The sequence below is a fragment of the Doryrhamphus excisus genome, linkage group LG9 (genome assembly GCF_037039965.1).
Source record: "Doryrhamphus excisus strain RoL-2023G ecotype Guam linkage group LG9, RoL_Dexc_Guam_v1.1, whole genome shotgun sequence".
NCBI classification, from domain to species: Eukaryota; Metazoa; Chordata; class Actinopteri; order Syngnathiformes; family Syngnathidae; genus Doryrhamphus; species Doryrhamphus excisus.
Genome location: NC_136365.1, coordinates 3,047,135 through 3,058,396, shown reverse-complemented (window position 1 = coordinate 3,058,396; position 11,262 = coordinate 3,047,135). Strand labels below are relative to the sequence as shown.

The window sequence follows — 11,262 nt, the reverse complement described above, 5'->3', positions numbered from 1 at the left end:
AGGTCGCTAGCGCTCTAGCTTGCGAGTTAGCATGTGTCTCAAGACCCTGCAGTTGCGCAATATGTTGTAAATATGTTGTAAACAGGGCTTAAGCACCGTATCTTTCATCTTAACTTGTGATGTGTTGCCTCTGCTTTCTGATGAAGCAAAAAACTTGTTTATACTTAGACTTTTGTTGAAGTCTAAGCGGTCATGAACCATATACCATGTGGGATTGACAGTTTATTTCAATGATATATTTCACTCAAAAGATGTAACAATATATACAGAAAAATATATAATCGGGTCAAATAACTTGCATTTTCTGGAAAAATTTAAATTAAATATATTAGCTTTAGAAGAAGGGATTACAGTAACAGTGTAAGTATGAGTCCAATAAAAGCAAAGCAAACAATTACAATCATCAGTGTCTGCATAAAGGTTAAAACAACATTGCAGCCGGTTCCTGTCTTGAGTTAAATGCCTTCACATCAATATTAAGTCCCGCTTGTAAGTGTGAGGCTGTCGTGTCCAGTCAGTCAAATGAATCCAGTTGACTTCTAATCCAGTAAAAATGTGACACGGACTGACACCGAGGCTGCCGCTTGCTCCTTAAAGGCCAAACTGTAAAGCGTGTCGGTTGAAATATTTATTATAAAAAGGAGAAAAAAAAGTGCACTATTACACCTTGTCAAGCAGGTCGATCGCTGCACTTTTTGTAAATGTAAACTTCCAACATTTTAGTGGCAGAATAAATGTATTTTTCAGTGCAACGCGAGGCTGCATTTTGAAGACATTCAAATTTGATCTTGTTGGTGGCCAGCCAGAACATTTAAAACCATTGATCTAGTAAGCGACACCTGATGGTGCCGGTTTAAGCCTGGCCTCTGCCGTGCAACGCTTGTCCCTCCGCTCAGCAAAGGGACGCTCAGGTCCTTCAGTCTACATCTAGGATGGATGGAACAGTATAAAAGGAACGTGGTCAGCATGAGAAGTTTCTAGACTTGTAATGTTTTAGGGTTTAGTAACTTAGTGAGGCGTTTTAGAAGCAAACCGTGAGTAAATTCTGCTGCGTTATACGGCTGACGTGTCATTGTAACTTGATGAGAGAGGAATTGCAGGCAGCACAAACGAACACGGTCTCTCGCTGGGCCTCTGGAGCTGAGGGGGGACGGGGGGGAAACAATGACAGGGTAAATGTTAATATTGTACAACCAGGATAAAGCGCGATTCTGAGCATTAAATGCAATGGGAATGGAAAAAGATGTGGGTAGAACCACTAATTGTGGTGGGAAAATCCCCGCTTCCTGTATGCACACTCTATAATGCTACACAGACAAGCGCTTTTGCTCCACAAAATAAACACAGGACACTGGTAAATTGTTACTGCTTGCACTTCTGACTATTTGACACAACCAATTAACGTTGGAAAGGAGTCAGGCTTGAGCAAGTTTGTCGGCTAGTCCAGCTCCATACTGGCCCGCGTTCACAAAACGGTCCAGTGTGAAAAGCCGCTGACGGATTAAAATGCATTTCTTTTGCTGGTAGGGAATCAGGAACTCCAACCACTTGTGCCTGATGGTGGCGCCTTTAGGAATTGTAAACAAACATGGCTTTCCCTTTACAAGCCATTGCTAGCAATGTAAACAGAGAGCGTTTGGGTGGAGGGCACCATCTGGCTTAGAGCCACGCCCATATAAGGAAGTCCACTCCTCTGTGACATCACAAAGGGGCAGTTTTACCATGCCTTCTGAAACAGAGCGTTTGGGCGGAGGGCACCATCTGGCTTAGAGCCACGCCCATATAAGGAAGTCCACTCCTCTGTGACATCACAAAGGGGCAGTTTTACCACGCCTTCTGAAACAGAGCGTTTGGGTGGAGGGCACCATCTGGCTTAGAGCCACGCCCATATAAGGAAGTCCACTCCTCTGTGACATCACAAAGGGGCAGTTTTACCATGCCTTCTGAAACAGAGCGTTTGGGCGGAGGGCACCATCTGGCTTAGAGCCACGCCCATATAAGGAAGTCCACTCCTCTGTGACATCACAAGGGGGCAGTTTTACCACGCCTTCTGAAACAGAGCGTTTGGGTGGAGGGCACCATTTGGCTCAGAGCCACGCCCATATAAGGAAGTTCACTCCTCTGTGACATCACAAAGGGGCAGTTTTACCACACCTTCTGAAACAGAGCGTTTGGGCGGAGGGCACCATCTGGCTTAGAGCCACGCCTATATAAGGAATTCCACTCCTCTGTGACATCACAAAGGGGCAGTTTTACCACGCCTTCTGAAACAGAGCGTTTGGGTGGGAGGGCACCATCTGGCTTAGAGCCACGCCCATATAAGGAATTCCACTCCTCTGTGACATCACAAAGGGGCAGTTTTACCACGCCTTCTGAAACAGAGCGTTTGGGTGGGAGGGCACCATCTGGCTTAGAGCCACACCCATATAAGGAAGTCCACTCCTCTGTGACATCACAAAGGGGCAGTTTTACCACACCTTCTGAAACAGAGCGTTTGGGTGGGAGGGCACCATCTGGCTTAGAGCCACACCCATATAAGGAAGTCCACTCCTCTGTGACATCACAAAGGGGCAGTTTTACCACGCCTTCTGAAACAGAGCGTTTGGGTGGGAGGGCACCATCTGGCTTAGAGCCACGCCCATATAAGGAATTCCACTCCTCTGTGACATCACAAAGGGGCAGTTTTACCACGCCTTCTGAAACAGAGCGTTTGGGTGGGAGGGCACCATCTGGCTTAGAGCCACGCCCATATAAGGAAGTCCACTCCTCTGTGACATCACAAAGGGGCAGTTTTACCACGCCTTCTGAGTGTTTTGAGCCATCCCAAATTCTTTCAGGGCTTCACTTCCAAATGCGCAAACCTCATTATCTGAAACTTTGGCATCGGTTAACACAAGAAAACAACATTCTAACTACATTATAGGTCAGAAAAGTGGAAAAAGCATAATAGGTCCACTTTAAGGTTCCACTGTATTTGACTCTTGGCATACCTGTGGCTCCCATGCAGGACCTGGGCACCTTGAAAGAACAGCATCGCGAACAAAAGCTGTTGCCACAGTTACTACAGTTCTTCTGTAACAGGAAGAGAAACCCAAGATTAAATCCAATGTCTTAAAATATGACAATTCTTTGATGTCTCACCCTTTTCTTCAGCACCGAGAAGACAGCATTGCAGCTTGCGCAGTTGCCTTTTTAGTAAGGAGAAAGAGTTCATACTCATATCATCCACCTTCAAAACTAACAATGCCAGTCACAGCGCCCTGACCTGCACCAGTAGCCGGGTAGCGCTTGCGTAGTTTCTCTGTAAGCTTGGATACTTTGCTGCGTATCGGTTCGTTGCGACTCAGGAGTCCGTTTTCAGAGACTGTGTCAAACTCCGGAGCTCCAAGAGGACCATCATCGTCCTCCTGAAAAGTGAAGAGGCAAAAAAAAAAAACATGAGACAACTGCAAGTAAAAGATCTTACAAGGAAGGGTAAGTGGGGACAAATGCGTTTTCGTGACATACAGTGAAACCTCAATATTTGACTTCCTCCACCAACATGCTAACCACTCTCCACCGTACAACCCCACATACTAAGGAACCACTTATGGGGGCTTAAAATAACTAAACCCATATTCCATTTGACTAAAATACTTTGAGAAGCTGAGAAATGCTCTTTCTATACAGTTGCACTTGAAATTATTCAAACCCCTTTGTACCTTACATTGAAATTCAATCCATTTATGACCAGTAGTAGTCGTTAGTAGCCTATCCCAGCCTATCCCAGCTGCGAGTGGCGGGGTACACCCTGGACTGGTCGCCAGCCAATCACAGGGCACATATAGACAAACAACCATTCACACTCACATTCATACCTATGGACAATTTGGAGTCGCCAATTAACCTAGCATGTTTTTGGAATGTGGGAGGAAACCGTAGTACCCGGAAAAAACCCACGCATGCACGGGGAGAACATGCAAACTCCACACAGAAATGGCCGAGGGTGGGCAAAGACAAAATAAGAATCCAAAAAGTTACCACTTCCACACAAAATAGGAGGAGAACTCATTCATTCATTCATTTTCTACAGCTTATCGTAGGGTCGCAGGGGGTGCTGGAGCCTATCTTCGGGCGAGAGGCGGGGTACACCCTGGACTGGTCGCCAGCCAATCATAGGGCACATATAGACAAACAACCATTCACACTCACATTCATAAACGCGGGACAATTTGGAGTCGCTAATTAACCTAGCATGTTTTTGGAATGTGGGAGGAAACCGGAGTACCCGGAGAAAACCCACGCATGCACTTATGTGTGCAAACTCCACACAGAGATAGTTGAGGGTGGAATTGAACCCTGGTCTCCTAGCTGTGAGGTCTGCACGCTAACCACTCGACCTCCGTTGCCACACCTTGCCTTTTCAATAAATGTAAATTACGATCACGTTGGAATTATTTCAAGCGCAACCGAGTAGACAACAACTATTACCGCTGGCAATCGCAAAGACAAAGTACTCAACATATTTGGAAGGTTGAGGTACTTACCACTAACACCAAAGGAGTTTCCTTTTTGGGATGCGGGATAACACAGAGCACAACTTAACCCACAAGCATCCATGTTTACTACGCAAGAACATGCTACATAGAGGCTTCTAAACACAGGTCAGTAGATGAGAACAGCCAAGATTACGAGAGAGACGCTAACAGACAACCGTGGGGGTAACACTCACCTGCAGGGGAACTGAACTTTCCTGTGTTCAGAGGAAAGCAGGGGGGGAAAAAATAGGAATGACGTCATCAAGCAACACGACAGTACGCCCATTTTTGAGAAGTACAGCATTTTGTGTTGTGATGGCAATTGGTTAAATATGAAACTAATAGTGTAATAGCGAACCATAATTGAGTGTAATAGAATCCATGCTAAAAGTTCATCACAGAAACTAAATGCAGGGTCTGCCCATAACGATGCAAAATCATTTTCAGAATGTAATACCTCGATTGCATCTTTAAATTCATCATCGGGCTCAGCCTCTTCAGCTTCCTCGACACTGCCAGGTGACATGTCCTACAACAGACATTCATTCATTCATGTCAAAACAGCTTACCGTGAAACAGTGGTGTCCCAAGTGCAGCCCGGGATCCATTTTGTATTGATCCTTGGCATGTTTTACAAATCAAATGAATTGATTATCAACTTATTCAATACCAAGGATGTATTTCTACATTTTTATGAACGCCCGATCCCAAAGACGTATTCCTACGTCTAAAAGGAGTTACTTTTCGAGCTGTTTTAGATCAACAGGGACGTGAAAAATCATGGAGGAGTGTAGCATGCTGAAGGTTACATATGTTTGGTGAAATGTTTGAAACACACAGTTTGGTTCCAAATGTTCTTTGTTATATTTGCAAATAAATTATATGATGTAAAACAACTCTTTTTTTGAAGAAAAGCAAAAAAAAATTATGTCTAAATGAAGTTGTTTTTCTCCATTTTTTGTTGGGAAGTGATATTTTTTCCTGAAATTTAATGTCTACCGCTGATTATCAAACAACACAAAAAGGTAGTAACAAACTTTTGTTTTCTGATGAAAGACGAGAGTCTAATCTTTCTTTTGGTGGGTTCCATGTTTACATAGCCACAGAATACAATATGCAGTGTGCCTTGGAAAATCTGTCAAAATTGTCTCTATATTGAAGGATTTGTATTTTGAAAATATTGGATGGGATTGAATGAGTTATTGAGATGTATTATTAGATATAATAAATATATTAGATATAACACAACGCATATGTGCCCTGTGATTGGCTGGCAACCAGTCCAGGGTGTACCCCGCCTCTCGCCTGAAGACAGCTGGGATAGGCTCCAGCGGTAGAAAATGAATGAATGAATAACACAATGCTAAGATGTGAATGTTTTGTTCGGATTGCATAGCGTACATTGACCTACATTGGATTGGTTTTAGCATATTTAATGCTCAAAGTGGACCCCCGCATCCTGTCATTTTTCTGTAAATATTTGGACCCCCCTCTTGCAAAGGACACTTTGTTTGCAGAGAAAATGTAATTCCACATTGCTTAAGCCTTTGATGGAGAATTACAATTGAACACAAAGAAAATGCATGCATAGGCCTGCTTAGTGGTATCGGATAAATACTGTACATGAAGAGTATGCCTTGCATTAGATAAGCGGCTTACCGCTATAGATGACTTAAGAGTGCAGTGCAAAAGTCCAACCATTTTGTCCAATCATTTTATAGAACATCAAGGATATTGTTCATTTTCTTATGTCGATTCAATTTCAATAACAATACTGACAAATACTGATGCCGCAAAACACAAATAATGTAAATAATGGCTTAAGTTAAGACTTCTGCACAGTACACGGTACATCAGTGCCACTGAATGCGTCAGTTGACCCACCCTCCAGCAGAGGGGCGCTCACCTCCAGACTGGTTGGTGTGGGTGTTCTGTCCACTATGTTGCTCTGCTCCTGTTCTTCACACACTACCTCTGAGGTGCGGTCCTGGCCCAAATGGAACAACTTCTTCAGGTCCAACAAAACTAGAAGCAAATAAACAACTTAGTCACAACTATTGTTTCCAAAATATTAAAAAAAAAAATTCTGGGGATGAGCTGACCTCTGTGGAAGTCTCTGTTCCAGAGGAAGATGGTACTGTTCAACCCAGCGAGCACCCAGCCCACAGGAGCGAGGTAGAGAAGACACACCACTGTAAACATTCCTCCATAGAATCTGGAGAGAGAGAAGATCTAAACGTTGCATGATGATGTTGCATGATACCATGAAGAACAATTATTAATCGTTTGGATTGTGGGTTGTTTTGAAATAAAAAAGACCAGCATCTTTGTCATCGCCACGGCAACAATTGATCGCCGATCATGTGCATAGTGAAAGGACTCCTTGCCTCTCACAACGCCCAACACAGTTCACCATGCCCCCCCAGAGGGCCCCACCCCACTAGTTGAAAGACCCTCTTAGTCTCATCTGTTATTTGTGTTATTTATGATCCACAATTAAAATTGACACGAAACCGATTACTACTAATTTACTTCCATTAATAATTGGAAGGTTAGGCTCCATCTTACCCCTGCGACCCTAGTGAGGATAAGCAGTATAGAAAATGGATGGATGGATAATTGGAAGGTTACATCTACCAACATATTTCCTATTGCAGAGAACCAGCAGGAAAAGTATAGCGCACAGGCCACACAGCTAGAAGACCCGTGTTCGAGTCCACCCTCTGGCATGTCTGTGTGGAGTTTGCATGTTCTCCCCATGCGTGCGTGGGTTTTCTCCGGGTACTCCGGTTTTCCAAAAACATGCTAGGTTAATTGGCGACTCCAAATTGTCCATAGGTATGAATGTGAGTGTGAATGGTTGTTTGACTATATGTGCCCTGTGATTGGCTGGCGACCAGTCCAGGGTGTACCCCGCCTCTCGCCCGAAGACAGCTAATGTGCCTTCAATATTTATCACGTGTGTGTGTGTGTGTGTGTGTGTGTGTGTGTGTGTGTGTGTGTGTGTGCGCGTACTCTGACCTTGATGACGTGGTGTGATTGTCCCAGTACAGAACTTTGTACAGTGTTTCTGCTGATTGACAGGCTGAAGAAAGCATGTCATCCAGGTGCTTCAACCTGACGGAGACATGACACATTAGCCATCAGCATCATCTGAATTCCTCTTACACATCATACCATTTTTTTAATGCAATATTAATTTTTTAAAAAGGTGTAATATACAATCTACATGATTAAAATGTCATTTCACACCTTTTTTTAAATGTTCTTCTTTATAGATTATTATGTATATTTACATTTGATGTTGCTTTTGAAATGGTACTCAGACATTGCCTTTGTAATTGGGTTGAACCATTGAGTACGTATAGAAAGACTTCTTTTCATTCAATACTGCAAACACTATACAAACAAAGACACACCCAACATCTCTATGTGTGCATATACTGTACTTAAGCTCAAGTGAGCTCTGTTAGTGAGTCCCCTCGGGTGCTGTAGAGTAGTGGTTCTCAAGTAGTTTGGTTGTGGGACCCACCATCGGCCCTCAATGATCAGTGGCCACCCATATTGCCGAAATGTTTCAACTAAAATTTCTTAAATATCTGATACTTAAAGGGACAGAGGGTGGTTACTTTCGACTATATTGAAAGCATTATATCCGGCCCTCTCCCTGCTCAAAATTATTTTAACATAAAATGTGCGTACAGGCTTTCAGTACATGATGTATCTATCTCAGGAGTTCACTGACAGCACCTGTCAAAAAATGTCATTTTGCCTGCCAAATGCCAGAAAAAGAAAACTACGGTTTCTCTTACAGGTCTTTGACTTCCAGCATGGCCTCCTGTTTACTGAGATGCACCGTCTGCAAGTCTCGGCGGTGCACGGTGTGATAGCGTCTTCTCTGGAGCTCAGCTTCTGAGGCTCTGCTCCAGCACCTGTCCTGCAGGTAGCCCAAAGCAGCAGGCACCGTGACTGCCACCAAACATACAGACAACCAACCCACTGGTAGAAAAGAGAAAGCCAGATGTGAGTAAATTTAACCAAACTATCCACCACTCAAGACGGCTAAAGCCTTTTCTTACCTTCGTTGATAGTGCAGAAGAAGACATCGAGGAATACACAGACGAGCAGCGAACACAGAGGCATCTTCCACCTAAATAATAACAATATTTATCTTAAATTAGCAGTGACATGATTCATTCCAAAATAAATAGCCCCTTTATGAAAACTATAATTTCATATTGCATGTATGTATTGCATTTATCAGAAAAGCTTAATTTGAAAAGTGTCCTGAAATGGACTGTGCTCACCCTCACTATAAATACATACCCGAGCAGGAAGCGAGCCAACTCCATTACATCTGTCACAGGTTCTAAAAAGAGCGCCATTCTCTTGTACGACAAGACCATGTTGAGGAGGTCAAAGTTCAGTGTAGATCTCGGGCTTCCCAGCTCAGATGCATCTGGAGACCCCAGCGTCTCCTTGGATATCGTGTGCACCATCTCCCCCCTTTCCCCTACACCGTGGGAAGGGTCTTGTGACACCGCCGTACTGTGCATTATCATTCCTGCACAGAGTGAAGAAATCCACATGTAAATGGCTCAGAAAATACCTGCTTTTTTTTGGTACTGTGCTCCTGTACTGTGTCTACTAACATAATAAACAGTGATAAAACTGCAACAACATATGTAAAAGTGCCTCAGGGTTAATTTGGGTTATAATTGAGCTTGGGTATGGAGAGAACACCTCTTCATGAATAATGCAATTAATTTCACACCCATTGAAAATATGCCATGCTCTTCATCACGCATGGATATTTTCGAGGTATTTACATTATAATTGTCAGCAACTGCTGATTATGCTTTTTTCCACTTTTCAGACCAATCCATGTTAATACAATGTTGTATTCTCATGTTAAACTACGCCAAAGCATCAGATAATGAGGTTTGCGTATTTGGCCCTAAAAGAACTTTTGGATGGCTCTGTATGCTTTACAGAGTTTATTTTTAGCTTTACTAAGCATTGAGTTTTACTGAAGTCAATGCAATTGGGATTTCCATATGTGGGCTGCAGATCCGGAAGTCCTCAGGAGTGCTTGGGAGTGTGACTAATCACAACAGAGTGTCCGTACTAAGAGGAGGGTCGGGGGGTGGACTACATTAAGCAGACCGTTTTGGTTAAAAGGAGGAAGTCCATGGAAACACTGAAGAGGTGTATAATTTGAAAGATCTCAAAAGCTTTCCGTGCGGGTTATCTTGTGTAGCTGCTCTATTGGAGTACACAACTCAATACAAAGCACCAGAAATGAGAATAATAATAGGTCCCCTTTAATTTTCAGCATACTTTTTTGTTCTAACAAATTTTCAATTTTATATTTTCACAGAAAGGCATACTGTATGCCTTACCTTGACTCTTCTATTCCCTCTGTATCTCTGTTGCAACCTGCTGATAACACTAAAAAGTAACAGTTGGGCACTCAAAAGGGTAGAAAAAAGGCCCATTCAAGCTTACCTGCAAAAGTTGTTGTGCATTTTATGTTCATCCTAAAGTTCCGAATACACCTCATTTTTTGTGAGCATTATATATAATAACTCTAAATCGAATAAATGCAATGTGAGGAAGAAAGTGGTTTCATTGTGTACATTTTGAGGTCAGTATAAAATGACACTTGGTCTCCGAGATATGCCAGACAATGTTGTCAAACATTATTCACACCAACGTGTATTTTCCTAACTTGCAATAATATTAAAGCTAAATCAGTGTGGTTAAGATGCTTTGTAATAATTGCAATTTGGACCAATACAGATCAGGCAACGTTTTGAACACTCAAAACGAAGGTAAGAAAGATCAGGACCAATAGAACGCCGTAAATATTTCATTATTATCATTATAATGTGATATAGTGTAGTTCATATTCGCATGAATGAGATAACTTACCCCGAGCTACGTGTCCAAAAGGAGCTAACTTGGGGAGAACGAGCAGCAGGAAGCTCTGGCGAGACTACAAAGTCCCACCGACTTCATCCTCCTGGATGAAGGAAAACTCCTCCAAATTCGCCGGCAACATGATAGCAGTCTACCCGACTACAGGACCTGTGCAAACAAAACTATTTACTACAACGTCGAGCTGTTAGCAGACAGTTTTGCCTTCGGGCGGCTACTTCTTCCGGATAGCTGAGCTAGCTCTGTCGTAGCCACTTCCTGTTCTGGCAGGTTGAGCAATCGATAGTCGAAAAGGTGTAAGGTGCAGTGTAAGTCAATACTGTCGATAGCAAAATGGCATGATTGATTGAGAGGATGACATAGGTATATGCGAGCAAAGTACAGTATAAATTTACTATTGTATTTTAACATAATTTAATATAATAGCCTGTCTCATTACAGCACAGATTAATATATTTACTTTACTCGCATAAATAAATTAAAATGTATCAGGAATTTTTTTTTTGTCATACAATAAATACAGAGCACTTCACATATTAGAGATTTAATAGTATATTTAAAAAGGAGGTAATTGTGAAACACATGTAGCCATTTTATACTAAACTATGTAAATGTAAGACTTTTGTGAGTATAAGCATGTGAAAGACACAAAGCACGGGTAAAAAGTACCCTGTTCTCTCATGAGAATGAAGTCATACAGATATACATATACATATATATATAAAAAATTGTGACAGTGCTGCTTGAAGGCAACTTCTCAAGGCCTTCCCAATGTCCTCATATACACAATTTCTCACTGGTGTGG

The 11,262-nt window shown here is 42.5% G+C and overlaps 1 protein-coding gene across 3 annotated transcripts; it reads right to left on the bottom strand.

The window, feature by feature from the left end:
- Positions 1-210: 210 nt before the first annotated feature.
- zfyve27 (zinc finger, FYVE domain containing 27) lies at positions 211-10,738 on the bottom strand. 3 transcript variants are annotated; one of them, XM_058069491.2, is made up of 14 exons: positions 10,452-10,738; positions 8,844-9,081; positions 8,597-8,667; positions 8,330-8,516; positions 7,539-7,634; positions 6,620-6,732; positions 6,424-6,542; positions 4,975-5,046; positions 4,712-4,732; positions 4,527-4,547; positions 3,266-3,407; positions 3,142-3,188; positions 2,991-3,072; positions 211-1,140 (listed from the first exon to the last, which is right to left on the bottom strand). In XM_058069491.2, the coding sequence occupies exons 2-14, from the start codon at positions 9,077-9,079 to the stop codon at positions 1,070-1,072; spliced, it is 1,278 nt and encodes a 425-aa protein (XP_057925474.2). In that variant the 5' UTR covers positions 9,080-9,081; positions 10,452-10,738; the 3' UTR covers positions 211-1,069. The 3 variants fall into 3 exon arrangements, with proteins under 3 accessions (XP_057925474.2, XP_057925483.2, XP_057925493.2); XM_058069500.2 differs by lacking the exon at positions 4,527-4,547 and having other exon boundaries at positions 10,452-10,737; XM_058069510.2 differs by lacking the exons at positions 4,527-4,547; positions 4,712-4,732 and having other exon boundaries at positions 10,452-10,737.
- Between the last annotated feature and the right edge of the window lie 524 nt (positions 10,739-11,262).

Bases quoted from the DNA above. Each gene is read 5' to 3' on its own strand.
- zfyve27 (XM_058069491.2), bottom strand. From the start codon at position 9,079: ATGATAATGCACAGTACGGCGGTGTCACAAGACCCTTCCCACGGTGTA. The intron at 6,733-7,538 runs GTCAGAGTACGC...CTCTCTCTCCAG, and splicing joins AATCACACCACGTCATCAAG to ATTCTATGGAGGAATGTTTA. The intron at 4,733-4,974 runs GTATTACATTCT...CTCTGAACACAG, and splicing joins AATTTAAAGATGCAATCGAG to GAAAGTTCAGTTCCCCTGCA.